The sequence below is a fragment of the Mirounga leonina genome, unplaced genomic scaffold, assembly GCF_011800145.1.
Source record: "Mirounga leonina isolate KUSES-001 unplaced genomic scaffold, KU_Mleo_1.0 Mir_173, whole genome shotgun sequence".
In the NCBI taxonomy this organism is placed as follows: domain Eukaryota; kingdom Metazoa; phylum Chordata; class Mammalia; order Carnivora; family Phocidae; genus Mirounga; species Mirounga leonina.
In genome coordinates this window covers 79,237,400-79,262,011 of record NW_023270447.1, presented here as the reverse complement: position 1 = coordinate 79,262,011, position 24,612 = coordinate 79,237,400, and the positions used below count along the sequence as shown (strand labels likewise).

Below are 24,612 nucleotides of genomic sequence, written 5' to 3'. Positions count from 1 at the left end.
CTGTGAAGCCCTCCCTGACCATACTCCAGACCACACCCTGAACACGGCCACGTGCGCAGAGAGTTCTCTCGGGGCCTGATGCTCGGCAGGTGTGGTCTCATTTGACCCTCACGATGAGCTTCTCAAACTGGAGCTCTTATTATCACCCATTTTGTAGATGAGAAGCTGAGGCACAGGGAGGTTTAAAAGTTGGCCCAGGTCGTAGAGGTAGGTAGTGGTGGAGGCGATGGGAGCGCAGACAGTCGACTGCACAACCCACTGGCTTCTCACACTGCAGAGGCAGGCCCTCTGTGGGCCTGGGTAGCTGCCTCCCCCTGGACCATGGGCCCCCTGAAGGCCAAGGTGGCAGCTCATTCACCCTTGCTTCCTGGTTCCCAGCACGCAGCCCCTGCTCAGTTCACGTTTGCACCGGGGACGGTGGGACTGAGTTTGCCACCACTAGGAGGAAGCTGACCCGCTGGCCGTGGGGCTGACTGTCACGGAGGTGAGCCTGACGTTATTCTGATTTCCAGAAGTGAGACCCAACACTCAGAAATGTTAAGTGGCTGGCACAGAGTGCCCCTGGCAGACAGCCTCTGAGGGTGATCAGGGTGGCTTGCCCCTAGGGTGAGCAGGTCTCACATCAGGAGGGCACCGGAGGCTCGCTGGGAGCCGAGGAAAACCTGCATCATTACACCCTGGGATTCCTGCGAATGCCAGGCAGGCAACAGTCCCTCCCCTTTCTCCTGGAGCAGCTGCTCCCCAGCAGGTGCCTGAGCGAGTCTGGTGGCCCCTGTAGAGTTCCCCAAGCAGAGCACTGCCCCCCCGGCTGATGGCACCATCCCCGCCCCTTGCTCCTAGAGAGAGGATCAGGCCTCCTCAGCCTCGTCAGGTGGGGGGGGGGGGGCAGAGTGGAGGCTCAGTGAAGACTCTACGGGCACTCTCGTCCCCATGCCTGGGGCATAGTCCCTTCCTGCCCTGCCACGGGGTCCCACCAGCCCCACGCCCCAGCACTTACCGGGCAAGCACCTGCTGCTGGTCCACGACAGGCAGCAGGTCGTCGGTCAGCACGGCCACCTCCATGCCCACACTGTCCCTTCTCACACTGGTCGTGGCCAGCAAGGGCTGAGGCTGAGCCTCCAAGGCCACCTGGGCCTCAGCCTCGGCCCCTACGCCAGGCTCTGCTGCCAACAGCAACTCCTCGGCCACTTCTGGGCCCTCGTCAACCTCCTGAGCACAAAGAGAAACCAAGGTGGAGGCAGAGAGGCCGGCCCTGGACACAGGCTCCCGGCGGCCTCAGTCCCAGATGGTGGAGGCTGGGTCCCTCATGGCCCCGGACGGATCACTTCTGGCTCGGAGGCACCCAGTTATACAAACATGTACCTGACTGGGTTCCTACTTCCACCATTTCCTCCAACACCCCGAAACAGTTTCCATCCTGCTCTCCTGCCCCTCGGGGCCCAGGCTCCCCATGGCAGCTAGGGCAGTTTTCTCCAAATACAAATCCATCACGGCCCTTTGCAGATGAGAACCCTGCACAGATTCCCAGTGCATTTGCAGGAAAATCCAGCTTCTTCCATGGTCTTTGGGCCCTCCGTGCCTCTCCGTGCCTCCCCTCTCCCCCCACCCCATCCACCCTGCTGCTTCTCTGGCCTCATTATTCCACTGCTGAGAAAGTCAAGACCTTCGCAGCCACAGGACTTTGGCACATGCCATCCCCCAGCCTGATGCTCTGCCCAGGCCCCTTCTTCCCACTTGGGTCCTCTCTCAATGTCACCTTACAGCCAGGGTGCCCCTGGCCATCCCATCTCCCATCTACTGAGAACCTCAAGTGTGTCAGCTCCTACCCAGGGATCCTGTCCAGAGGCTAGGAGGCAGTTTTCTCTCTCCACACATGTGGGTAGATTTAAAGCCTTCCTCTCATTCCCCGTAGCCTCTTGTACTTTCTTAAGCAGAAGGGAGAAGGGGGAGCTCTTGAGAGTAGGGGTATTCAACACGGGGCCCAGGCGCTTCCCTGCCAGCGCCTCGGGGACCCCCGCCCCTGCCCTGCAGCCCTTGCCCTCAGCACACACTGGGCCTCCTTGCTTTAGACCGGCTCCCAAGGCCAAGCAAAATCTGAAAATTGCTGAGCAGTGGCCTCTTAATCACATCAATAATAAGAGGTAGGACTGCTCTGTGACGGGCAAGCTCCGATAAGCTGGGGGTGGGCTGGGGTCATAGTCCCTGTCTCGGGGGGGAGGATGCCCAGGCCCAGAGTGTCACAGGAAGACCCAGGCTCCTGGGACTCCTCCCCCAACCTGAGGGTCTGGCCCGGGGGATGGGGGGTGGGGGGGTGGGGGGGGTGGAGGGTAGGGGGCGTGGTGGGGGATGGGGACAGGGAACTCACAGCCCTGGGCAGGAGGCAGTCAGCTGTCTCAGCTTCAGCCCTAAGGACACCAGGCCTCAGCAGATCCTTCAGGGAGGGGTGCTTGCAGGAGGACGGGGTGAGGGAGGGAGAGGGACAGTGGGCCAGAATCATCCTCTGCTCCCTGACCTCCCCTTCAGCGCCCCATGCCCCTGCCCGGTGCCTCACCAAGCCACCACCTCCTCCTGCCTGTCACCACTGAGGGGACCGGTGGGGAGCAGGGGCGAGGAGAGAAGAGAACAGGGAAGAGAGAACCGGGGAGGGAGCGTGCTCCAGGAGCATCACCTACATTACCTCAGGTGAAGCACGCAGCGTCGGCACCCCCATTTTAGAGAAGAGGAGACCGAGGCCCAGAAAGGTGACTGCCCGAGGTCACACAACTATGTGAGTGGTCGAGCTGGGATTTAACCCGGGTCTGTCCAGCTCCAAGGCTCTTCACACACACACAGGAAAGGACAGGAAAGCAAAGCAAAGGAAAAAGAACAAGAGGGAGAGGGGGGAAGAGAATTTAAACCATACAAGAGAGTGGAAAGGAGAGAAGGCATCCAGCAAAGTGGCAGGATCCTGGGGTCGGGGAGGGGGGAGCCCCTGAAAAGTAGCAGCCTTCCCGCAGCCCTCAGCCCCCTCCGGCTCCTTCCTTCGGGCCTGGAAGCTGGGTGTAACCATGGCAACTCAGCCAACCCCCCAAGCAGGCGTCCCTCCATTAGCAGAACAGGGGCCCACTGGGCAAAGCCTCCTATCTCCATCCCCCCTTCCCTCCCGACGGAGCACAAGACAGGGCTTCTCTGGCCACCAAGCCGGAGCCCCCCGCTCAGACGGTGAGACCTGGGTGCACACCCAGTGGCCTGAGTGCCCCCAGCCGAGTTCCGCCTACTGACTCTTGGCATGGCACCGGATACCTGTGTGCAGAGCCTGGGTGCGCCGGCCTGGAGCGCCTCGGCCCCGGCCACTGCGGAGGAGAGCCTGGCCAGCTTGGCTTCCACCTCGGCAAACGGGTCGTGCAGGCTGGGCAACAGCCCCAGGGCTGCCAGCTGGACGGGTCCGGCCTGCGGCAGGGCTTCCGTGGCCCCCGGGCTGAGGTGCGGCTCTGGGAGGTAGCTGCTCGGGGCCTCCGCCTCAGGCACGGAGAACTCCACGTCGGAAGGCTCCTGGGGCCCCGGGTAGGCTTCGGACATGGAGGTTTCCTCGAGCGTGGAAGACTCATCAGACCCCAGAGACACCTCAGACTTGGAAGTCTCCGCCGCGGGCAGCTCCTCGAACCCAGGAGAAAGCTCAGTCTTGGAGACATCCCCGCCGGGCAGGGTGTGCAGCATGGAGTGGATCCCAGGTTTCACGGCCATCTCGGAGTGGAACGTGGGGGAGCACTCAGACCTGTTGGCAAACTCAGCCCTGGATGTGCCCTGCGCCTTGAGGACCTCTGCCTTGAGGACAGCCTCTGCAAATGGAGACTCCCTTTAGCTCCTTACAGTGGAGGACGAGCGAGCCCCTGGGGGTCAGCCCCAAACACACCATCTCTAAGGGACGGGCTTAAGAGCCAGAGCCTCCCAGGCCCCCAAATACTGGCCTCCCACCTCCACCCTCTCCTCTATCAGGACTCAGACCCTGTCTCCTTCCTCCTCTTCCAGGAAGTCTTCCCTGACCAGCACCAGGAGCTCTCCATTCTCTGACCTCCCCAGCCATTAGTTGCCTTGGGTCTGCTCTTCACACAGAAGGTGACTGCCCTGTGGGTCTCATGGCCTCCAAGGCCAAGAGCTCCCGATCAGCAAGCAGACTTCACACCCGAGACCCTGAGGGGCCCCCACAGGGCGTCCTGCTCAGGGCTCTCATCCACAGAAAACGCTAGATCCATGGGAGTTAAATGAACACTGTGGATGATTGTTAGATCAAATAAAACCACTTGGAGGCCTAATATTCAAACTGGACTGGGGGAACACTCTGAAGGACAGAACATGCTAGAACCTGTCCTTCCCTCTCCTCTGGGTCTGACAGTGTGGATGAGACTGCAATCCCACAGGCCTCCTTAGGGCTCCCAGCTCAGGGGCTTTACATCCACCCACTTCTTTGTCACTGTGTCCTGGGCTCCCCTGAGAGAGTCCTGACGTTCTCTTTGCTGAAAGAGGACATCCACTCCCTAGCTCAGCAGCCGGAAGCTCTCCAAGCCTCAGTTGGCACACTGGCAATGTGAGGATTCAATGCGTCCTCACTCACTGATGGAGTACCTAGCACCTAGCGCCTGCCACACAGCAATGCCCAATAAATGACACCCACAATGTGACCAATATCGTCCTCATTACAAGGTGGATTTTATAGTATTTTGGTGAGTGCTAGGAAGTCTGAGCTGCCTGGCAGCACAGGTGTTTGGATGATAGTGGTAGGGTGGAACGTTCTAGAATGTCAAAAAGACAAGGAAAATCTTCAGCAAGGTGAAAGTTCTTGATAATAATTGAATCCTTATTTTGGGATGTGGGCTCAAAAAGAAGAGGAGACTAGAAAATGCAGAAACGGGGGGAAGGAACTTACCCATGAAATATGGGTGATACGTTGTAATGCTAAGTCAGCCTTGGGCTAGGGACCAGCCTGGAGCCACGGCTTCACGGATAAAGTGCTCGGTGGGTGAGAACACTGCCTGGGTTCCAATCCTGACTCACTTCACCAGCTGTATGACCACGGACAAATTACCCACCCTCTCTGTGCCTCAGTTTCCTTACCTATAAAATGAGGCTCATGGTGGTACCTACCTTGCTGGGCTGTACTGAGGAGTAACTAGAACTGAGCCTGGCGCATAGGAAGGTGCTCTATAAGTGCCAGTTAGTAAAATGGGGAGGGGAGCCCACTGGCCACCCTCCCGACAGCCCGGGCCAGGCGCCCACCTGTCTCCTTTCGCAGGTTCTCCTCCAGCGTGGACAGCTTCACGTCGTAGGAGCTGCGCATGGCAGCGATATCCTCCTCCAGCCGGGCCCTGGACTCCTGCTCCGCCTCATAGTCGGCCCTCAGCCGGGCCAGGCGCTCCTCGTACTCCTGGGAGTGGGGGGGACACGGGATGGGGGCGCAGCGTCAGGCCACCACTCCTCAAGGCGGCTTTCAGTTCGCCTTCTCTGTCATTCAAACAACGCGGGAAATACCAATAAGCCAAAAGAACAAAGTTAAAATTACCTACACAACACGGGGACGAAATTGGCTCGTGAAGGCCCTTCTGAATTTTATCTACATTTTTTTAAAGATTTTATTTATTCATTTGAGAGAGAGAGAGAGAGAGGAGGAGGAGGAAGAGGAGAGGGCGGCGGGAGAGGGAGATAATCTCCAGCAGGCTCCCCGCTGAGTACAGAGCCTAGATGTGGGGCTCGATCCCAGGACCCTGAGAGCACGACCTGAGCCGAAATCAAGAGTCGGACGCCCAACCGACTGAGCCGCCCAGGCGCCCCTAGACCGAGGTTCAGTGGCTCCTATGTTACAGGACGAAATCTACGCCTCCTGACTTGACTGAGCCCCAGAGATCAGGACGGCCCACCCTGCGGATATACCTCATTTTGCCACATTGGACACACAGGCTACTTTCCACCTCGACAGCCCATGTCCCCCTGCCTCCGGGGCTTTACCCTCGCCCCCCAGCAAGCTCTTCCTTCAGGCCTCAGCTCAGTAGCAGCCCCTCCAAGCGGCCCTCCCTGACCACCGTCCCCTCCTGCAGCTCGGCCGCCAGCACAGAGGAGGGAGGGGCTCGGGGGAAACTCCTGAGTCCACAGGTGCCTGGAGCCGACCGCTGGCCGGAAGGACAACCGGACCGCTCAGGCTTCTCCGCGCGGCTCCCGCAGGCGGGGCCGGGGCTACGCGCTAAGGACAGTACCCGACCTTCTGTGTCGTGGAGCCGCCCCTGAGAGAGCCAGCCGGACGGGGCAGGGGGAGGGGAGGGAGAGCCCCTGTGCACACGCCCACCTCATCAGGACCCTTCCAGAAGCACAGAACGAGCCCGGCGTTCTACAATGGCACGGACACTATGACCTGGGCTCTCGGGGAGGGACAGAAGGGGACAGAGGGTCATCAATATGTGACTGCACATTCTGTGGCACATTTGAGATGCACTTGAGCCTCAGGGCAACACGTGGGGTTACCAGGGCCCAGGGAGGTCACTTGCCCAGAACCAGCAGCTCTCCAGCGGCCACAGGAGACCTCCTACACCCCATCTGCTTTCTCCCTGCCCCCCGCCCCCCTGCCCTGGCTTCCTCTCCTCCCCAGAGGGGACTCGGGCCCTACCCTACACTCATCCTTCAGCAAGCACCCCTGATTCCCACCCTGCCCCCTCCACAGGTCCCTGCCAGCGCGGCCCTGGCCCCGGTGACACCCAGGCCTCAGCCTCGTCGCACCTGCGCACCAGCGAGACCAGGCTGGAGACACAGGAGCGCGCGTGCACACACATGCGTACGAGCACACGCACACATGCACATGGGCACATGTGCACATACAGCAGGGCCGACTTCCAGTCCCAGTGGTACATGTGTGACCCTGAACCACAGAGGACCTCTTAAGTCGCCCAGCGCCCCTCTGGGTCCTTCCGCTCTCCCTCCCTCCGCAACCCTCCACCTGTCCCATTTCCCATCTCCTGCTTCCCAGAGAACACTGAAGCATGCCCTCACCATCCCAGCCCACACCTTCCCATCCACCTGCAGGTCTGCCCGAAAGCTCTTCGTCCTCCTGTGACAGGGGACAGACCATGTGAAGCCAAGCCACCCGCTCCACGACTTTGCTCTTTCCATCCCCATCTCCCTCCCATAGCGCGGGCTTCTCTCGGTGCTAGATCACCCCCAGCAGTTACAGAATGGGCTCCAATACTTGAAACAGAACAACTCTCCCATGGGCCTCTGCGCACCCCCAGCTACAGGGCCCGGAGCCAGCAGGGGCTCAGGAAATGCTTGCAAACCCAGCCGCCTGAGTCCTGCTTGGGCCAGTTCCACAGCCCAATGGTGAGAAGGCACCCCTCAGCTCCCCTTCCCACGGTCAAGGGAAAGCTTCCTGGAGATGAGAAAACAGGCTCCGCGAGCTTAAACGGCCCGTCCCAGGGCACGGAGCCCACCAAGAACTGGACTTGCAGAACGGAAAAGCTGGATGGACCCTAGGAATCTTCTGGTCCAAATCCCCCCCTTCCCTGGTGCAGCCAGGAGACTGAGGCCCACAGAGTCACATCTCCTGCTCGCGGCGGAGCCCATCCCTGGCCCAGTGCCCTCGCCGCCCCACACAGAGACCACCCCCTCATCCTGAGTGTCCTGACTGGTTCTGGATGGGAAAGGAAAGCACGGTTCCAGGCATATAGTAGAAGCTCAAAAAATATGAGTGGGTCATAAGTGAAATGGGAAGGAAGGCGAGAGGGAAGACAGACACCTTTGACTCTTCTTCCAAGTGTGGCTCACAGAAGAACCACCAGGGCCTGAGAGGACACTCGGTGGTGGACAGGTGGTAGTGCTCGGATGCAGTGGCCACAGGGCCTATCTCGTGACGACAAGGCCAGCAACCACCATCCCCGGGGCAGAAGGATCTGCCAATCACTGGCTCCTTGGGGCAGCCAGCCCGGAGCAGAGTCTCCTCTCTGGTGACCCAGAGGGGATGGCGGCACCCTGCCCCTTGGCCAGGGTGCCTGCCCCACCCAACCAGGCTCCCTGCGGGGGAAGCTTCCATCCCAGCCCCTGGCCAACCCTCCCAGCCCTACTGTTTTGTGATTGATGTCACCTGTTGCTACATGATTCCAAAACCCACTCTGAACCCCCAAGATGTGATTCCTCTCATTCTGTGGCTCAGCCATCCCCAATAGGCCCCCACCCCATGCCTCCCCAGGAGCCGGGTCCAGGGCTCCAGAGATGGACCTGACATCGGCCCCACCCCAGGAGCCTCCAAGGCAGCAAGGAGCAGAGCCCCTTGACAAAGTCCATCTGGGGGCCACAACTGAGCCTCCCCCCAAACAGTAAAAGCCTCTGCCTGTCATGGGCAGCCCTTGGGGACTCTGGCTGATTTCTCCCAGCCCTCCAGCCCACATGACTCAGACTCCCAGGCGTTACCCAGTCTGCCCCCCACAGAGGCTGGGCCCCAGACCCCCACAACCTCACCAGGGCTCCCAGGGGCCCCAGGGCTTATAGCTGAGTTTATAGTTGAAGGGTAGAGGCCCAGCTGTGGACACATCCAGGGACCCAGTCCCTGCAGAGCTGTCCCGGCCTGGCGTTCCTTCTCCACCAGGAAAAAGCCAGTGTCCCACCCCATGCTCAGGCTCTGAATGGGGCCCTCAAGTGGCAGGAATCTCCAGAAACCAGTGGGGCCTGGAGTCGGGATGGAGCCTAAGCCGGGAGTTAGGGGCTCTGCTGAGTCTGGCTGGGTAAGCCCCCCTCTAGGGATCAGCTCGGTATCTGTAAACCAGGGTATTATTACCTTCCCTGCAGGTTCCCAGAGATGCTGGAAGGCACACATGGGGGAGGAGAAGGTGTCCCCAGGTGACAGCTTTTTCTGGGAGGCCAAAACCCCACTTATCCACTGGTCAAATGGATGCCTGGGGGCTCCCCACTGCCCACCAGGCCGCCCGGCTCTCAGCCTCTGGCTTGTTGGCACCCTCACTGGGGGCCAACTCCTTCCACTCTCCCCACGCCCCGACCCAGCCCAGCACAGGCCGTTCCCACCACCAGGAAGGCCTCCATTTCCATCAACCCACGGCCACCCCGTCCTACAGTACGGAAGAGAGCACCCCTGCAGACGCCCCACACCCCTCCCTGTGCTCCCCATGCAGGCCCTGATGGGGGAGGGGCTCCATCCTGGAGACAGGACCTGAGTTCAAACCCCAGCTCAGACTCTCCGTAGCCATGGGACCTTGGGCGAGTCATGGCCCCTCCCTGAGCCTCAGCTTTCTGAGCTCCAAAAAGGAGACTGTTGTACCAACCCCACGATGCTGGTGGGGGTAAAATGATATCGTTCAGCAAATGCTCTCCTGCTGGGCACCCCCTGCTTGCCTTTCTCCCACCTGCCCGGGGTCTCACCTCCCGGATCAGCTGCTTCTCGGCCTCTGTGTCAGACTGGATCACAGGTGGGGGCACCAGCTGCTCCTCAATCTGGACAGGGTTTAGGGGGGCCTGACTGGATAGCAGGGCTGGCAGAAAGACAAAAAGGAGGGCTGTGACCAAGGTGCACAGAGTGTGCAGGAACTAAGCAGAAATCCATAAAGAGACAACCACATACTTAGGCAAAACACACTTCACAGTATTGGATTTATTTCAAGCACGTCTCTACGAAAAATACTAATTTACTCAGTCATTCAACAAATATTTCTTGAGCACCTGCATGTTCTAGGCACTGGGGACCCAGCACAGAACAAAACAGACAAAACTCCACACCCACGTTGAGTTTTCAATCAGAGGAAGAAGGCACACACAACAAATAAGCAAAATGCTAACATGTTACAAGTGGAAAGCAGGGAGGGTGATCAGGAGTAAGAACCAAGGGGAGGGGGTGCAATTTAAACAGTGTGTTCAGGGAGGACCTCTTAGATGGGGTAAGGCAAAGGCAGTGACCTGAAGGAAGCGGGAAAGAGAAGCAGGCAGAGATCTTGGGGAAGAGCTTTCCAGACAGAAAAGAGCAGTGAGTGTAAAGGTCCTGTGGCAGGAGTGGGCCTGGACTATTCCAGGAACAGCCAGGAAGCCAGTGTGGCTGGAGTGAAGCAAGGAGGGAGAGAATGGGTGAAGAGGAGCTCGGGGTTGGGGGGCGGAGGATCACAGGGACGCTGAAAGCTATGCTGACAACTTCGGCTTTGATTCGGTTAAATAGGCTTGGGGGGGTTGTGCAGGGCAGGAAAAGGACTTGTATTTGAACAGGACCTCCCTGTTGTGGGGAATGTATTGAGGGGGACAAGGGCAGACACCCAGATACCCGTTGGAGGGTGGGGGTGCTCTGTAGTAATTCAGGTAGGAGATGCTAGTGACTCAGGGGACAGTGGTGGACAGATTCTGGACATGTCTTAAAGGTAGAGACAAGATCTACTGCTGGATTGGATACAGGTTTGAGCAAAAACGAGAAACCAAGGGTCACCCCAGGGTTTCGGGCTTGAACACTCAGAAGGAAAGGGTTGCCATCACCTGCGTGGGGACCAGCAGGCTCGGGGAGATCAAGAGCTCAGTGGCAGACATGCTAAGTTCAAAAGGATCGCTAAACAGCTGGATATTCAAGTCTGGAATTCAGAGGATACTGTGTAGCAATTGTTTTTAAAATTGTCTATATTTTGTGATGCTTGATAACACGGGGGACTTGCTGGCCAGGGAGAGACGGCCCCTGGCAGGGCCAGCTAAGTCCTAGAGAAAGCAAACAAGCTATCGGCCCACCTTTCACCTGCCAACCAAGCAATGCCAAGTCCACACCCCTCCCACCCTCTGTCTAACTCACACTCTCAGCCAGGATCTCCCCTGCCCTAAGTCCCCGGGGGCCAGGGCCGAACAAGCAGGGACTGCCCCTGTGCCCCCACTCACAGGAATCCTTCATGCCAGCCAGTCCTAGGCTGTTGCTCCTGCCTTCGACTTTCCCACAGAAACCCCAGTAATAGCTCCAAATCCAGTTCTGGCTCCGGATCCGCCTTGCTCCTCCCTGCCTCCCGACCAACTCTGGTGCTTTCCCTTGTGGCCCCGTGTGGGGTTCCATCCTCTTGTTTCTAGTGTAACGCTGACCTCTCCGAGGGCCCACTCAGTCCCCTTTATGAATTAAGACCCAGACACAAATCACACGGCCAGGCTGGGGGGCCAAATGGGAGCCAGGAGCACAGAGACAATGTTTTAAGCCACAAGGTGAAGCCACCTCCGGAGTGAGTGTGGAGAGAGGAGAGGTCCTGGTGGTGAGGAGGGGCAGAGGTGGGGAAGCACGGAAAGAGGAGGAAGGCAGATGTGAAATCCCTCATCGTGGCGCTGAAGGCCCGCTCCAGCCCAGCACGTCCAGGCCTTCCCTGGCCATCTCCCACCGCCCTGCTCGGCAGCCAAGCAGCACAACTTGTGGCCCCCAAATGCCCTTACAGTTTTGTGCATCTTTGCACACACTGGCCACTCTCATCCTGGCTAACAGGGAGACCTCTCAGCCCCCAAGACTCTGCTCAATCACCCCCTCCTCTGTGAAGCCTTCCCTGACTGACCACACCTTACCCCCAGACAGACTTGGTCACGTATCCCCTTCTGCCCTGCAGTGGCCAGTTCAGCTCTGACCTACATGTACTTGATGGTCTGGTGGAGTGTCCTCCCCCAGGAGACTAGATGCCCATGAGGCAGAGCCTGGAGCGGATTCATCTCTGGGTTACCAGTGCCCGGCGCAGGTCCACACACAGGGGGCTGCTTGCTGAGCTTTAGATGGATGGATGGGTGGATGAGTGGAAGCACACATTAAAGGATGGATGACAACGTGGAGTGGATGGATGGATGGGTGGATGGATGGTAGGATGGATGGGACGGGTAGAGAGAATGCATGAATGGATGGGTGGATTAAATGGATGGATGGTGAGTGGATGGGTAAGTTGGTAGATGGATAAATAATGGAGTGGGTGGGAGGGTGGGTAGGTAGGTGGAAGGGTAGGTAGATGAATGGGTAAATGGGTAGGTGGGTAGACGGATGGATGAATGAGTGGATGGGAGCATGGGTGGGTAGATGGATGGGTGGGTGGGTGGATGGGTAAGTGGATGGGTGGATGGATGGGTGGGTGAGTGGATGGGTGGGTGGGTAGGTGGGTGAGTGGATGGGTGGGTAGATGGGTGAAGGGGTGAGTGGATGGATGAATGGGTGGATGAATGGATGGGTGGATGGGTAGGCAGGTGAGTGGATGGGTGGGTGGATGGGTGGGTGGATGGGTGGGAGGGTAGGTGGGTGAGTGGATGAGTGGGTGGATGGGTGGGTGGGTAGGTGGGTGAGTAGATGGATGGATGGATGGGTCGGTAGGTAGGTGGGTGGGTGGGTGGATGGGAATGTGGGTAGGTGGGTGAATGGATGGGTGGTTGAGTGGATGGGTGGATAGATGGGTAGATGGGTGGGGGGATAAGTGGATTGGATGAATGGGTGGATGAATGGATGAGTGGGTGGATGAATGGATGGGTGGGTGGATGGGGAGATGGATGGATGGGTGGGTGAGTGGATGGATAGGTGGATGGGCGGGTGAGTGGGTAGGTGGATGGCTGGGTAGGTGGGTAAGTGGATCAGTGGGTGTGTGGGTGGATGGATGGGTGGGTGAGTGGATGGATAGGTGGATGGGCGGGTGGGTGGGTAGGTGGATGGCTGGGTAGGTGGGTAAGTGGATGGGTGGGTAAGTGGATGGGTGGGTGTGTGGATGGGTATGTGGATGGGTGGGTAGGTGGATGGATGTATGGGCAGATGGATGGGTGGATGGGTGAGTAAATGAATGAGTATGTAGAATGGATGGACAGAGACGAAGGTGGGTAGGGAGGTGGATGAGTGAATAGACTCAGGCTCTTTTGTGCTTCCTTCCCCAAGGGGCTCTCAGGTAAAGAAAACCTTGGTGTTTGCAAGGACCCTGCAAAGCCTGTGCTGCACGTATAGATCTCGACTTGCCGGATGACAGTCAAACACGTGGGTGCGAGAGCTGCGATCACAAGGTGCCTAAGTGGGAGAGGGGGCGGGACGTGGCGGGGTGAGTCACCCCACTGCTCAGCAGCACAGCATCACGACGCTGCCACAGAGACAGCAGGCAGACAGACAGGTGGGATGGCGGATGCGCAGACTGGAGGCGGGGCGCAGGCAACAGAGCCCACGGCTGATGGAACAGACCAAACAGACCTCTTCCTGGGTCCGTCAGGGAGCAGATACCATCCGGCCATACCAAGCAGGCTCTCTCTGACTGTTCAAAAGCCATGCTCACAGGAAGCGGAGAGGCGATGAGGCTTTGCTTCTGCGTCTCTCAGATGGGCAGCCGGAGGCAGAAAACTAAGGGGGAGAGCCTTTGTCCCCAGCCCTGGGCCCCTCCTGCCACCTCCTTCCCCAGCGACCCACCTGACAGGTTGCTGGGGCTCATCTGCTGGGCCAGGATCGCCTTCAGCTTCTTGATTTCCTCCTGGTACTCGCGCAGGAGGGCATCCTTTGGGTCCTCGTTGATACATGGCTTGTTCTTGATGTTCTTGGCCCGGTTGGCATAGCGCAGTGTGCTGAGCGTCTCGTCATAGTTGTTGTCTGCGGGTGACAGGCAGGCCACCATCAGCGTCTTCGTGTTGCCACCCAGCGAGTCCTGCAGCAGCCGCGTCAGCTTCGAGTCCCGGTAGGGGATGTGTTTACAGCGCCCGTCCACCAGGGCCGAGATGACGTTGCCCAGAGCCGACAGCGACAGGTTGATCTTGGTGGCCTCCCTGAGCCGCTCCCCTGTGGCACCCGTCTTGGACTGCCGCTCGCTGCCTGCCAGGTCCACCAGGTTCAGCTTGCCAGCACAGAGATGGTCCTTGCCCCGCTCGTCTGTGGACGGACCAGGCGGAGGGTAAGGGGCTTTCAGTGAGCCCCACGTGGGGCACTTAGCCACCAGGCACCAAGCGCTCCCACCATCAGCCACGTAGGAGCCCAAGAGAGAGGCGCTATCACCATCCCCATCTTACAGAAGAGGAAACAGGCTCAGAAAGGCATCTAACTGGCCCAAGGTCACACCGCTGCTAAGTGGTGGACCCAAGGTCAGAACACAGGGCTGGGGCGCCTGGGTGGCTCAGATGGTTAAGCGTCTGCCTTCGGCTCGGGTCATGATCCCAGGGTCCTGGGATGGAGCCCCGCATTGGGCTCCCTGCTCAACGGGGAGTCTGCTTCTCCCCCTCCCTCTGCTTCTCCCCCTGCTCATGCTTTCTCTCTCTCTCTCTCTGTATCTCTCTCGAATGAATAAATAAAAAAATCTTAAAAAAAAAAAAAAAGAACACAGAGCTGCTTGACTCGGGGAGCAGGGGCTGGAAGGTCCAGACTATTCTCTGAGCGCAGTGGGATTTCTTTCAGTGATCACAATAGCTCTCCCAGATGTCCTGTGAGGCCAAGAGTGGGGGGATGTGATTGGGTCACCCAGAGCCTTGTATCCTTCACTGCAAAAGACATTGGCTTTGGAGGCTCTTGGCCCTGGTTCCCAACCCAGCCCTGCCTCCTCCTCACTGTGTGACCCTAGCAGAGCCAGGTACCTCCCTGGTCCTCAATTCTTACAGCCACAAAATGAGACTAACAGTAGTTCCCCGTTCGGGCTGGTTGTTGGGAGGAGTAAAGTAAAAGGAGAGCACATTTTTACAGAGTTGACCCAGGGCCCAGCACACAGCAGGGGTTCATCCCCCCGAGAACAAGCCCGGTTCTGCGGTGACCAAGGCTGTGCAGACAAGGCCGACCCCTGTGTTGAGGGTGACAGGAGTCGGGCACTGGCTGGTAACAGGGGCTCAGAGCACAGGTTTTGAAGGCACAGATCTTGGGGGTCCAATCTTGATTCTATGTCTTAGTAGCTATGAAACTTGGGGAAAACCACTGGACTCAGTTCCCAATGAGATGGGAGTGGGGAGGCAGGCGGAGGGGCAGGCGGCTTCCTCCTCGGTCTCCTGCGGGTTGAAACCAGAACTGGCCTCGTGTTGTCCATGCACACAGCAACCCGGGGTCCGGCTGGTACCCAGGAGAGGCTTGGACACGTGAGGGGGTTGAGGTTGAGGGCTTTTTTTTTTTTTTTTTTTAAGCAGCAGGACGGAGGGCCTGGGAACCATGCTCTTGGCAGAATGTACCAGGAGCCTTAAACAGGTTTGTATCCTTCACCCCAGGAGGTCCACTCCTGGAAATGTTATCCGAGGAAATGACTCTAAAAGCAGAAAAGGCTTGGTGCACCAAGATGTTCATCGTGGCATTATTTACAACACCCCAAGACGGGAAACAACCTCACCGCCCTCTAAGGATTGGTTAGAAAAGCGCACGAGAGATGCGCTGTCTTTTCGCCGGTACCCGTGGTCACAAAGACACGGCAGGAAGGATGCTCAGGGATGGCGCGGGGAATGGAACGCAGGGGAGAAACTCAATACGACAGAAGAGTTCGACTGTGTTTATAAATTTCATAGGATAAAAAGGACCAAAAAACCCCAATACGCTTAAATGCTAATAGTTGTGCTTATGAGTAATTTTACCTACCTTTCTGTAATTCCTAAATAGCTTTACTGAACTTATTTTATAACGAAAATGAAAAACATCTTTTTAAATTTGTTTGCAGGGTGCCTGGGTGGCTCTGTCGGTTAAGCGTCCGACTCTTGATTTTGGCTCAGGTTGTGATCTTGGGGTCATGAGATGGAGCCCTACATCAGGCTCCATGCCTAGTGTGGAGCCTGCTTGAGATTCTCCCTCTCCCTCTGCCCCTCCCCCCACCCACGCATTCGCTCTCTAAAAAAAAATAAAAAAATAAATTTGTTTAAAAGCCTGTTTCCCGGCAGCCTGCTACATCCTTCAAACCCTTCTGCAAAGACCAAGAGGCGCCCCCAAAGGCACTCTGTCCTCCTCCCTCCAGATGTGTCCTCACCTGCCCTAGTCCCTGCCCCCCCCCACAGCCTCACCGCATGACGTTGTGACCTCACTGACCCTGCCCAACCCCTATCAGCATCCTGGGGAGACTCAGACCCAGCAAGCACCAGGCGGTTGGCCTGGGACCAGGTCACCACATATGCTGGGCGATGTCGTAAGGAGGTACCCCGGCTTTGACCTTGGGTCGGGGATCTCTCCAGAATTATGTTTCTGGTTGGGCCGAGGCTGTTTCCCGCTGCAGTGCTCTCGAGAGTTCTATTCATGATGGACCCGGAGGCAGCTGTCATGTTATTTGGAAAAGCCCAGATGTCAGACTGGGGTTCAAATCCCAGCTCCCCCGCTTATCGGTGGGACCCTGCACAAGCAAGCCTCAGCCCTCTCAGAGCCTCAGTTTTCCTGTCTGTAAAATGGCCATTAGAATGCCTGCCTCTAGGACTTCCGTGGGCTGTAAACGGAAGGAAGCCTGTGAAGTGCTTAGCACAGCAGCCACCGGCGGCCAGAAATAAATACGAGTTTCTTCCCTTCCTCTTCCCTTCTCAGGGACTCTTTCAGAAAGGGGGGCGGGGGAGATGACTGAAGGGTGGGGAGCCCTGAGAGAAAGAGGAGACTCCAAAAGGTCCAGGGATCGAGGGCCAGCTCTGATGCTTTACAGTTGCGGGACCTGGGTTTCCTCATCTGTAAAATGGGGGACGATGCTGGCAGCCACCTCTCGGGCTTGTGGCAAGGAGTACCCGAGCTAACGCACAGAAGCCGTGTGGCATGTAGTAGGTGCTCAGGATGAGCTGCCAGCGGCAGTATTATTGTTGATGATGCCCCTTATCCTGGAAATGTGGGCCCTCGTACGGGAGGGTCCTCTTGGGTGGCCTCCAGGCAGTTCGAGCATCTTCTCCCAGTTTCAGATGGGGCCCCCGAGGCCCCGGGAGGTGAAGGGTCTCGGTGCCCAGCTCCGGCTCCCCCGCCCCCACCAGCCCCACGTACCCACGGCGTAGATCTCGATGCTGATGGTGAAGATGGAGTGGGAGCGGGAGGAGTCCTTGTTCATCAGCGTGTAGCCCACCGAGCGGTTCTTCCAGCCCGTCTCCATGATGTGCTCGCACTGGGCCACGTTGTGCACCGTGTGCATGGAGAGCCCCTTCACGTACACCCCCTTCTCCGGGTGCTCCTTCAGCTGTGGGCAGGAGGGACGGGTCAGAGCCGGGTGGGGGCAGGGATCCCCAAGGAACCCAGTCAAGGGCCCAGTTCAGGCCCCCTCTGCCCTCCTGCAGTGCAGGGTGGCACCTCAAGGTCCCTGCAACAGGCAGGGGCTTTGTTCCAGGTGGAACCAGCCTCAAACCCACCCCACCTCTTCCTTGTTGTGGGACCTTGAGCCAGTAACTTAACCTCCCCGGGCCTCAGTTTCCACATCTGTAAAATGGGTATGAGATACGCGTCTCTTAGGGATGTGGTGGGGAGTCCGTCAAATAAGGCCCGTCCAAGGCTTGGCACAGGGCCTGGCACCGGGCAAGTGCTCCGTAATGCCAGGCGCTGTCCTCACTGTTGGTGGTGGTGCGATTATTACGAAGGGCCTTTCTAGACTGGGAGCTTCAGCTTCCAGGGGCTGACCCTGTAGCCACCCGAGGGCTCTGAAAGCTGCTCTTTTGCCCGGTCGACACGGCCCCTGATCGCCTCTCTGCTCTGGCTCCAGGGAAATAGGAACGTTCCCAGGCCCTTGGATCGTGGCCGGCAAAGGGCCATTTGCTGCCCAGAACTCCCACTGGCCCGCAGCTCAAACCAGCCTCCAGGCGTCAGCGTGATGGCAGTGAGTAAATTAATTTATCTGACTGCTCCCTGCTTGCTCTTCAGGCAGCCAAGTTGTTTTGTTGCTGACACAGAGCTGTGAAATGCAATATTTTTCAAGTGTGAGGAAATAAAACCACTCTGGCGAGAGCAGAATGAATTAGGACAAGTCCCCACCCTGCTGGTCTGAGCCACAGAAGGCTCTGGTGCTTCAGGCAGCTTCGGGGTCCCACGTGGGGCCGGGCCGCTGCTGCGTGGGGTGGGGGGTGGGCACACAGGCTCCCCCTATCTGCTTGGGTGCGGAGAAACCCCCAGGCCCAGACTGAAGGACTGGGCTTCCCAGAACAGAAAAGCAACCAAGGCACAGACTGGGAAGGGATTTGCTGAAGGTCACAGAGCTATTACTATCAGGGAAGCTGTGGGGTCCCAGGTGATGGAAGACTCCAGAAGCAGAGTATGGAGAGGCTGGAGCATCCCACAGAAACTGAAGTTTGAAATGACAAAGGGCCGACCTTGACCTAGGACGTGGGGGTGAGGATGGAGCACCAAGGCCAGAAGCAGGAGACCTTGTAGAGGGGGGCTGAAGCCGGTCTGAAATGCTCGGTAGTGCCCTCTGGCTCCCATCACCAGGCCCCGGGGGTCTGGGCTGCCTCCTGCTGTGACCTCGGCCTGGGCCCTGGGCCCTGGGCCCTGGGGAGTGAGCGGTTGATCCGGCCTCTGGGGGAGTAGCAGGCTCCTAGTCTCCTAGTCGGGCAGCCCCCCAGGGTTAGAGACCTGGCTCTGCCCCTTGCTGGTTGGAGAAGTCAATTTGCCTCTCTTTGTCCTGGTTCCCTCTTCTGATGATCAATTCTATTTCTGCAAGACCACTATGAGGACTGAGGAGAGGATGGAGCTAAAAGCCAGTCCAGTGGGTACTCGGAGGGGCACCACCAGCACAAGGCACGGGGGCGGGGGGTGAGCCTTCAAGTAGGGATGCCACTGCCCTATCTGCAGGCCTCAGCCCTGCTCTCCCAGGGAGGCTCTGAGCGCCCGAGTAACTACTCCTCCCTGAGACCCAGCCCGGAGCCTGGGCACCATGGCAACAGCTGGGATGCTGGGATGCGGCCAGCGAGGAGCAGACGCCCCCAGGGAGGAGGGGCTCCTGACACGGGACCCCAGTACACTGAGAGGTGGTGAGGGCCTCACCTCCACCGCCCATTGTGGGCTGCCTCCATGAGGGTGGTTGGTGGTGGTGGTTGAGGGAGGGAGTGAAACTCTGCCTCCCCAAATCCCTCACCCGGGCTGATCTACTCACCACTAATCACCAAAACCTTCAGGCCCTGTGCTAAGCACGGGTTCAGAGCCCATGCTGTGAGGACTGGACACCTGGATTCAAATCCAGCCTCACCCTCTCCTGACTGTGTGCCCGGAGGCTGGTCTTACCCAGGTGCATTGAGCCTCAGTTTCCTCCTCTGTAATAAAGGATCAGAGCAGCACCTCCTCCTAAGGCTGTTCTGAGGTTCCCAGGAGCAACCATCTGCGCCTTCTCCAGGGGACAGCGGGTCACCCCCCCAACCCCCCACCCCATGCACTAGTGGCGGGGAGGGTCTCGGAGGGCACCTGTCACTGGCAGCCCCCGCCCCCGCCCCTGGGGCAGCCTGACTCCCCAAGCCTGAGGTCTGGGGCCCACATGGGGCAGGGGCACAGCTGCTGGCCCTCAGGGCCCGGGTAATGGAGGCCATTCTAGAGTCCTGGGTGTGGAAGGAGGGGAGGGCCCCCTGCTGCCCCAGTGCAGGTTGGCGGGGGTGGGGGTGGGGACCCTGATCCTCCAGGCTGGCCTTTCGGGACTGACACGTGGGAGCAACGTCCTGTGCCTTCCTCCCCCCCCCCCCGCCATTTCCCCGTCTGGGGGCTGAGCTATGACTCAGCTGCTCCAGCTCCAGGAGAGAGAAGACAGTAAAAAGACTCCAGGTGGGCGGCTGGAGGTTCCTGCATAGAACGAGCAAAGCGCTGCTGTGTTTGTCAGGAGCTGAGGAGGAGGTGCCAGGCCGGGGCTCCGTCGGGATGGGGCCTGGGAGGAAGGGAGGTCACACACCCATGGGGACCCGCTGTAGCACATGGCCTGGCGCCTGGCACCCGGAGGTCATCCCAGTCTTTGCTGCATGATGGAGGCACCTCCCTTGGCCGGAACCCACTACTGGCCCCTAGGCAGTCTCTATATTGCTGACCCCAAAAAATTCTGGCAGGGAAGCACCTGACCATTCAGATCCCACAAGTTCTGGTACCAATACCGTTACCAGTAATTAGCTGTGTGGCCTTGGCCACGTCCCTTCCCTTCCCTGGGACTCAGTTTCCTCATCTGTACTAGGAAAGGGCTGACTAGAAGCTCTCAAGAGTTTTTCCAGCTCAAATTCTTAGGGATTTTTCCACAGTATGGCCAGAACAAACACATTTTTAAAGACAGCTGCTCCCTGGGGTTTGATCTGTTCACTTGGATCAAAGAGTGGTCGCAGGTCAGAGAGGAACTCACAGACCCCACGGGTGAACCCAGGGCCAGTGGGGGGTGGGGGTGGTCAGGGGACAAGTAGGAGGCTCAAGCTGAATAGGGGGATGGGGGGAACCAGGTGATTCCGACATCCTGTCCAATCTAGAGGTCACCGGGGGTCAGGAGGGCCAGGAGGCATCGGCAGCAGCCCCTTCACCTGGTTCTGCCCCCCTTCCCGTGGCTGTCAAGGCATGTGCCCTGGGGAGACTCAAGCAGTTTGTCACAGAAAATGTCCAACCCTGGGGATGCCCGGGTGGCTCAGTCCGTTGATGGTTGATGGTTGAGCGTCCAACTCTTGATTTTCGGCTCAGGGTCATGAGATCAAGCCCCGTGCTGGTCTCCGTGCTCTTCTTCTTTCTTTCCCTCTTCTTTCCCCTCTTCTTCCCCCTCCGTCTCTGCCCCTCCCTGCACTAGCACATGCTCTATTTCATTCATTCATTCGTTCGTTCGTTCATTCAAAAAACCTTTTTTAAAAAAGAAAGAAAATGTCCAACCCTGCCTCTGTGGCTTCCTAGCCTCAGGCAAGTCACATTCTCTCAGATAATTTCACCCATAAAATGGGAATCTCCATGGCAACCTTGGGGGTGACGCTCCAACTCAGGCAATCTGACTCTGAAGGAGGTGGGCCTCTTGGTTGCTTGGTCAGATAAGAAGCATGGGAGTCAGGGGCAGCCATCGGCATTCTGGCCACAGGATTGCCTCAGCCTCCCCCCCTCCCCCACCCCTGTGCTGGCCCCTCCCCCTTGGCCCTGACCTGGCCCACCCAGCATTTAAAGAGTCCCAGAGAGGACACATAATCCAGGCCTCACACTCAGGCCTAGACCTGGGTCCAACCTTGCCACCAACTGGCTGTCTGGTCCTGGCAGGTCACTTGACCTCGCTGGGCTCCCCAAAGGGTCAGCCAAGTTCTGCCTGTCTTGTGTGACCCCCCTCACGGCAGCACGCTGAATGCCTTCTGTGCGTTGGGCTCTGCGAGCGGCTCATCCTCACCCCCCTCTTCAGTCCTCACTTTATAAGGGTCAGGTCACCGGTCCTTGGGTGCCCTGCACCAGACCCCTTGCAAAGGGGAACAAAGTCCCAGAATCTGAGGCCACGAACAGCCATGAAATGGGATGGTTGAGATTCAGGACCTTGAAGTCAGACAGACCTGGGTTCAAGTCCAGTTTTGGCCACACACATAGACAAGTGAATTAACCTAAGCGTGCCTTCCCACACTGGGAGACTGGGGACAGCAGCTACCCAACAGGATCGCTGGGACTAGTAATAAGATCATGTGCCTAAAGCAGTCAGTAAATTGTGCTCAATAAATGATAATCATAATCACCGTCTTTCTAGCTATTTGGGCCCTTAGAGATTTTCAAAGCAATATTTTTAGAAGTGGAACCCATTTTTCAAATGAAATCTATCACAAGACGCCATCTACTTCACCAGATATAGGCGGCATGACCCCAGGTAAGGTCCAGTCCCCCACTGTGTGGTCGGGGGTAGGCCGGTGAGCCCCTCCCCTGCAACAAGCACTCTGAGAATCCTCCAAAATTCAAGTTCAAAAGTCCCCACTCTAGTCTGAACTGGTGCATGTGCCCCCAGGATACCTTCCCCGTGTTTCTGAGGGAGCTCCTCCCGATGCCAACCTCCACCCTTCCCCTGCCCCTCCCTGCCCCGCCACGTCCGCGCCCACCTCCAGCTTCTGCTTGGTGTCAGCCCCCAGAAGGTCACGGACATCTTCATTGTAGATCTCCAGGTAGGAGGCCCGGACCAGGAACTTGGTATTCTCTGCACACTGCAGGGCGTGGACAGGGACAGCAAAGAAGCCTGCCAAGGCTGGCCCTGTCACCTTCCCCCTCTGCAGCCAGGACGTCACGGAAGGACATCGCGGCAGGAGAGGTGACATCAAGGGGAGGGGAGTCCCCAACGCTCCTGGCCCTGCCCGCATGCCTGGTCAGCCGCCCGCCCCTCCTCTCCAGCTCGGTGGGCCCCCCGGGCTCCTCTGATTGCATAATTCTCATATTGCTACTGTCGCATGCTCTCCCCACAGCCTCAGGGGAAACGAAATGAGAGAGGCCTCCCCATTACTCAGGTAGAGAAACTGAGGCCACAGGTAAGGACCAAGCACTGGTTATGGTCTGATCTCTCCTTGTCGCAAATGTTCCTGGTGGGGGGGCACCAACATGAGTCCTGGGAGCAGGTACGGTAGGCTCTGCGGCTGACCGGGGTCGCAGTCCCCACCCTGCCATTTCCCCGATGCACAAATCTCTGCTCATGGCCAGGAGTGACCACCGGAGCAATTCTCACCTTTAGCTGAGACCTCATCGGGGTCTTGCCCAGCATAGAAGGGCAATAAGTCTGGGCTTCCCTATCTCAAAAATGGGGACAATGGTGATCTCCCGGGGCCAGGGTGGGGGTTGCAATGATGCAAAGGGCTTTGCGCTAGGCTTGGTCTGTAGCAACTGCTTAATAAAAAAGGGAGGCTCTGATTGTTACAACCCCTTCTCGGGCCGGTGCTCTGGATCATCGGGTCCGCATGCGACAGCAAGTGAAATGTTGAAGTCCAAAAATGGCAGGAGAAAAGCATGGAACTGGGAGGCAGAATTTTCTCAATGTGAAGTTCTCCCATCCCCTCTCGGAAACCAGAGCCTGCCTCTGCTCGTCTGTGTCGGGTCACAGCAGGCTCCCACAGGCTCAGAGTCCTTGCCGTAGGGCACTGGCACTCCGGGACCCATCGCCCGAACGTCCAGGGGGGCCCCCAGACCCTGAGCGCCGGCGCTGCCCCTTCCCGCCGCGAGGCCCCTACCTGGACACTCTCGAAAACGTGCTCGAAGGCCCTGGGGATGATGCCTCTCTGCGAAGATGGGTCCGGCAGGCCCTGCATGGTGAAGGACTTCCCGCTGCCCGTCTGGCCATAAGCGAAGATGGTGCCATTGTAGCCCTCAGTGACACCCTGCGTGGGGGGACCACAACCCCGGTTCTCAGGCTGGCCAGCCCGGCGGCACTCGGGGCCCCTCCCCGGCTCGCCCACCATGATGGCACCTGGCCGGCAGGAGGTGCAGAGATGAGTAAGTCCCAGCTCTGTCCCCAAGGAGCTCACCTCCTGGTGGGGAGACTGACACACACAAGTGATCCTCATACGAGGCAAGTGCAGGTGTCCAGGGAGTGGGCAAGGAGAGGGGGTGCAAGGGGGGCATCACAGAGCCTCCTGGGTAGGGCGGACAGAGTAGGGGAGCTAAAAGGTGGCTTGGGGTTCTGACAGGTGTCGGGAAGAGGACAGCCTTCCAGGCTGACGGGGTGCAGAGGGGTCAGAGGCTGAGGGCAGGTAGAGCAGGGAGGAGGGGAGAGAAGGAAGGAAGGAAACCAGGAGCAGCCCTAAAGTCAGTCTTCATTCATGAATACATTTATTCTTTCCATAGGCACGGGCACCACGCTCCAGCCGGGACACAGGGATGAAAAAGGCGCGACCCCAGTCCCTGCCCTTGCAGAGCTCATGAGCTCATTGATTCTAGAACTCAGCATGGGGGAGGGGGGAGCCGTGTCAGCACAGGAGAGCTGCTCCCAGGCCCCGAGGGCCCACCTGGCATCTATGCCCAGCGACACTGCAAAGACCCATCCTGTGGACCACCGTGGGGCTCGGGATCCCCAGGGACCGCTGCTGAAGGAGGCCCAAAGTCACAATTCACAGCTTCTCTGAGGACTACGCCTCATTTTTATGGGCAGAACTGGACGAACACCTCTCCTTTGTCCAAGGAAGCCCTGACCACTGTGTGGGTTCCTGCACCTCATCAGAGGGTGGGGGGCTGCACACAGGGACAGCCCCCTGCGGGGGGCGGGTAGGCAAGGGCAGCCTGATCACCTGCTGGGCTCCTCAGAGCCGGGGACACCTGCAGCCCCGGTGATCAACATGATGCAGGGCCCAGAGTATCAGTGTCACCCAAACCCGGAGAAGGTATTCTACACAAAAATAGAGACTGCTTCACTGTCGGATAGGGTAGCCATGAGCCATACTAGAATGGGCTCAGTGAGACTGAGAAACTGAATTTATTTGATCTGATTTTAGTGCATTTACACTTAACAGTATAAAATGCTTTTCCATTAAACATCACTTTATTTTTTGTTTCATTTCATTTTAACTGTTGACCCTTCTGCATGGAGACATGCTACAATGTAAAACACATAGCTGATTTCAAAGACTTTGCATGAAGAAAGAATGGAAAATATCTCACTGTTACTATACAATGACAACATTTATTAATATGTTTTCTTGAAATAATATTTTGGATATACTGGGTTAAACAGAATCTGGGCGCCTGGGTGGCTCAGTTGGTTAAGCGACTGCCTTCGGCTCAGGTCATGATCCCGGAGTCCCGGATCGAGTCCCGCATCGGGCTCCCTGCTCGGCAGGGAGTCTGCTTCTCCCTCTGACCCTCCCCCCTCTCAT

General features: G+C 58.1%; 1 protein-coding gene across 1 annotated transcript in view; it reads right to left on the bottom strand.

Annotated features, from left to right (window-relative positions):
• KIF17 (kinesin family member 17) overlaps nt 1-24,612 on the bottom strand; it is a 42,917-nt gene that overhangs the window by 13,256 nt on the left and 5,049 nt on the right. The window contains exons 2-10 of the mRNA XM_035019014.1: nt 22,975-23,121; nt 21,862-21,963; nt 16,862-17,051; nt 13,376-13,828; nt 9,388-9,497; nt 5,254-5,401; nt 3,283-3,818; nt 2,366-2,446; nt 998-1,209 (exon numbers count right to left, since the gene is read on the bottom strand). Of these exons, the coding sequence (XP_034874905.1) occupies nt 998-1,209; nt 2,366-2,446; nt 3,283-3,818; nt 5,254-5,401; nt 9,388-9,497; nt 13,376-13,828; nt 16,862-17,051; nt 21,862-21,963; nt 22,975-23,121 (1,979 nt within the window). The remainder of the gene's footprint in view (nt 1-997; nt 1,210-2,365; nt 2,447-3,282; nt 3,819-5,253; nt 5,402-9,387; nt 9,498-13,375; nt 13,829-16,861; nt 17,052-21,861; nt 21,964-22,974; nt 23,122-24,612) is intronic.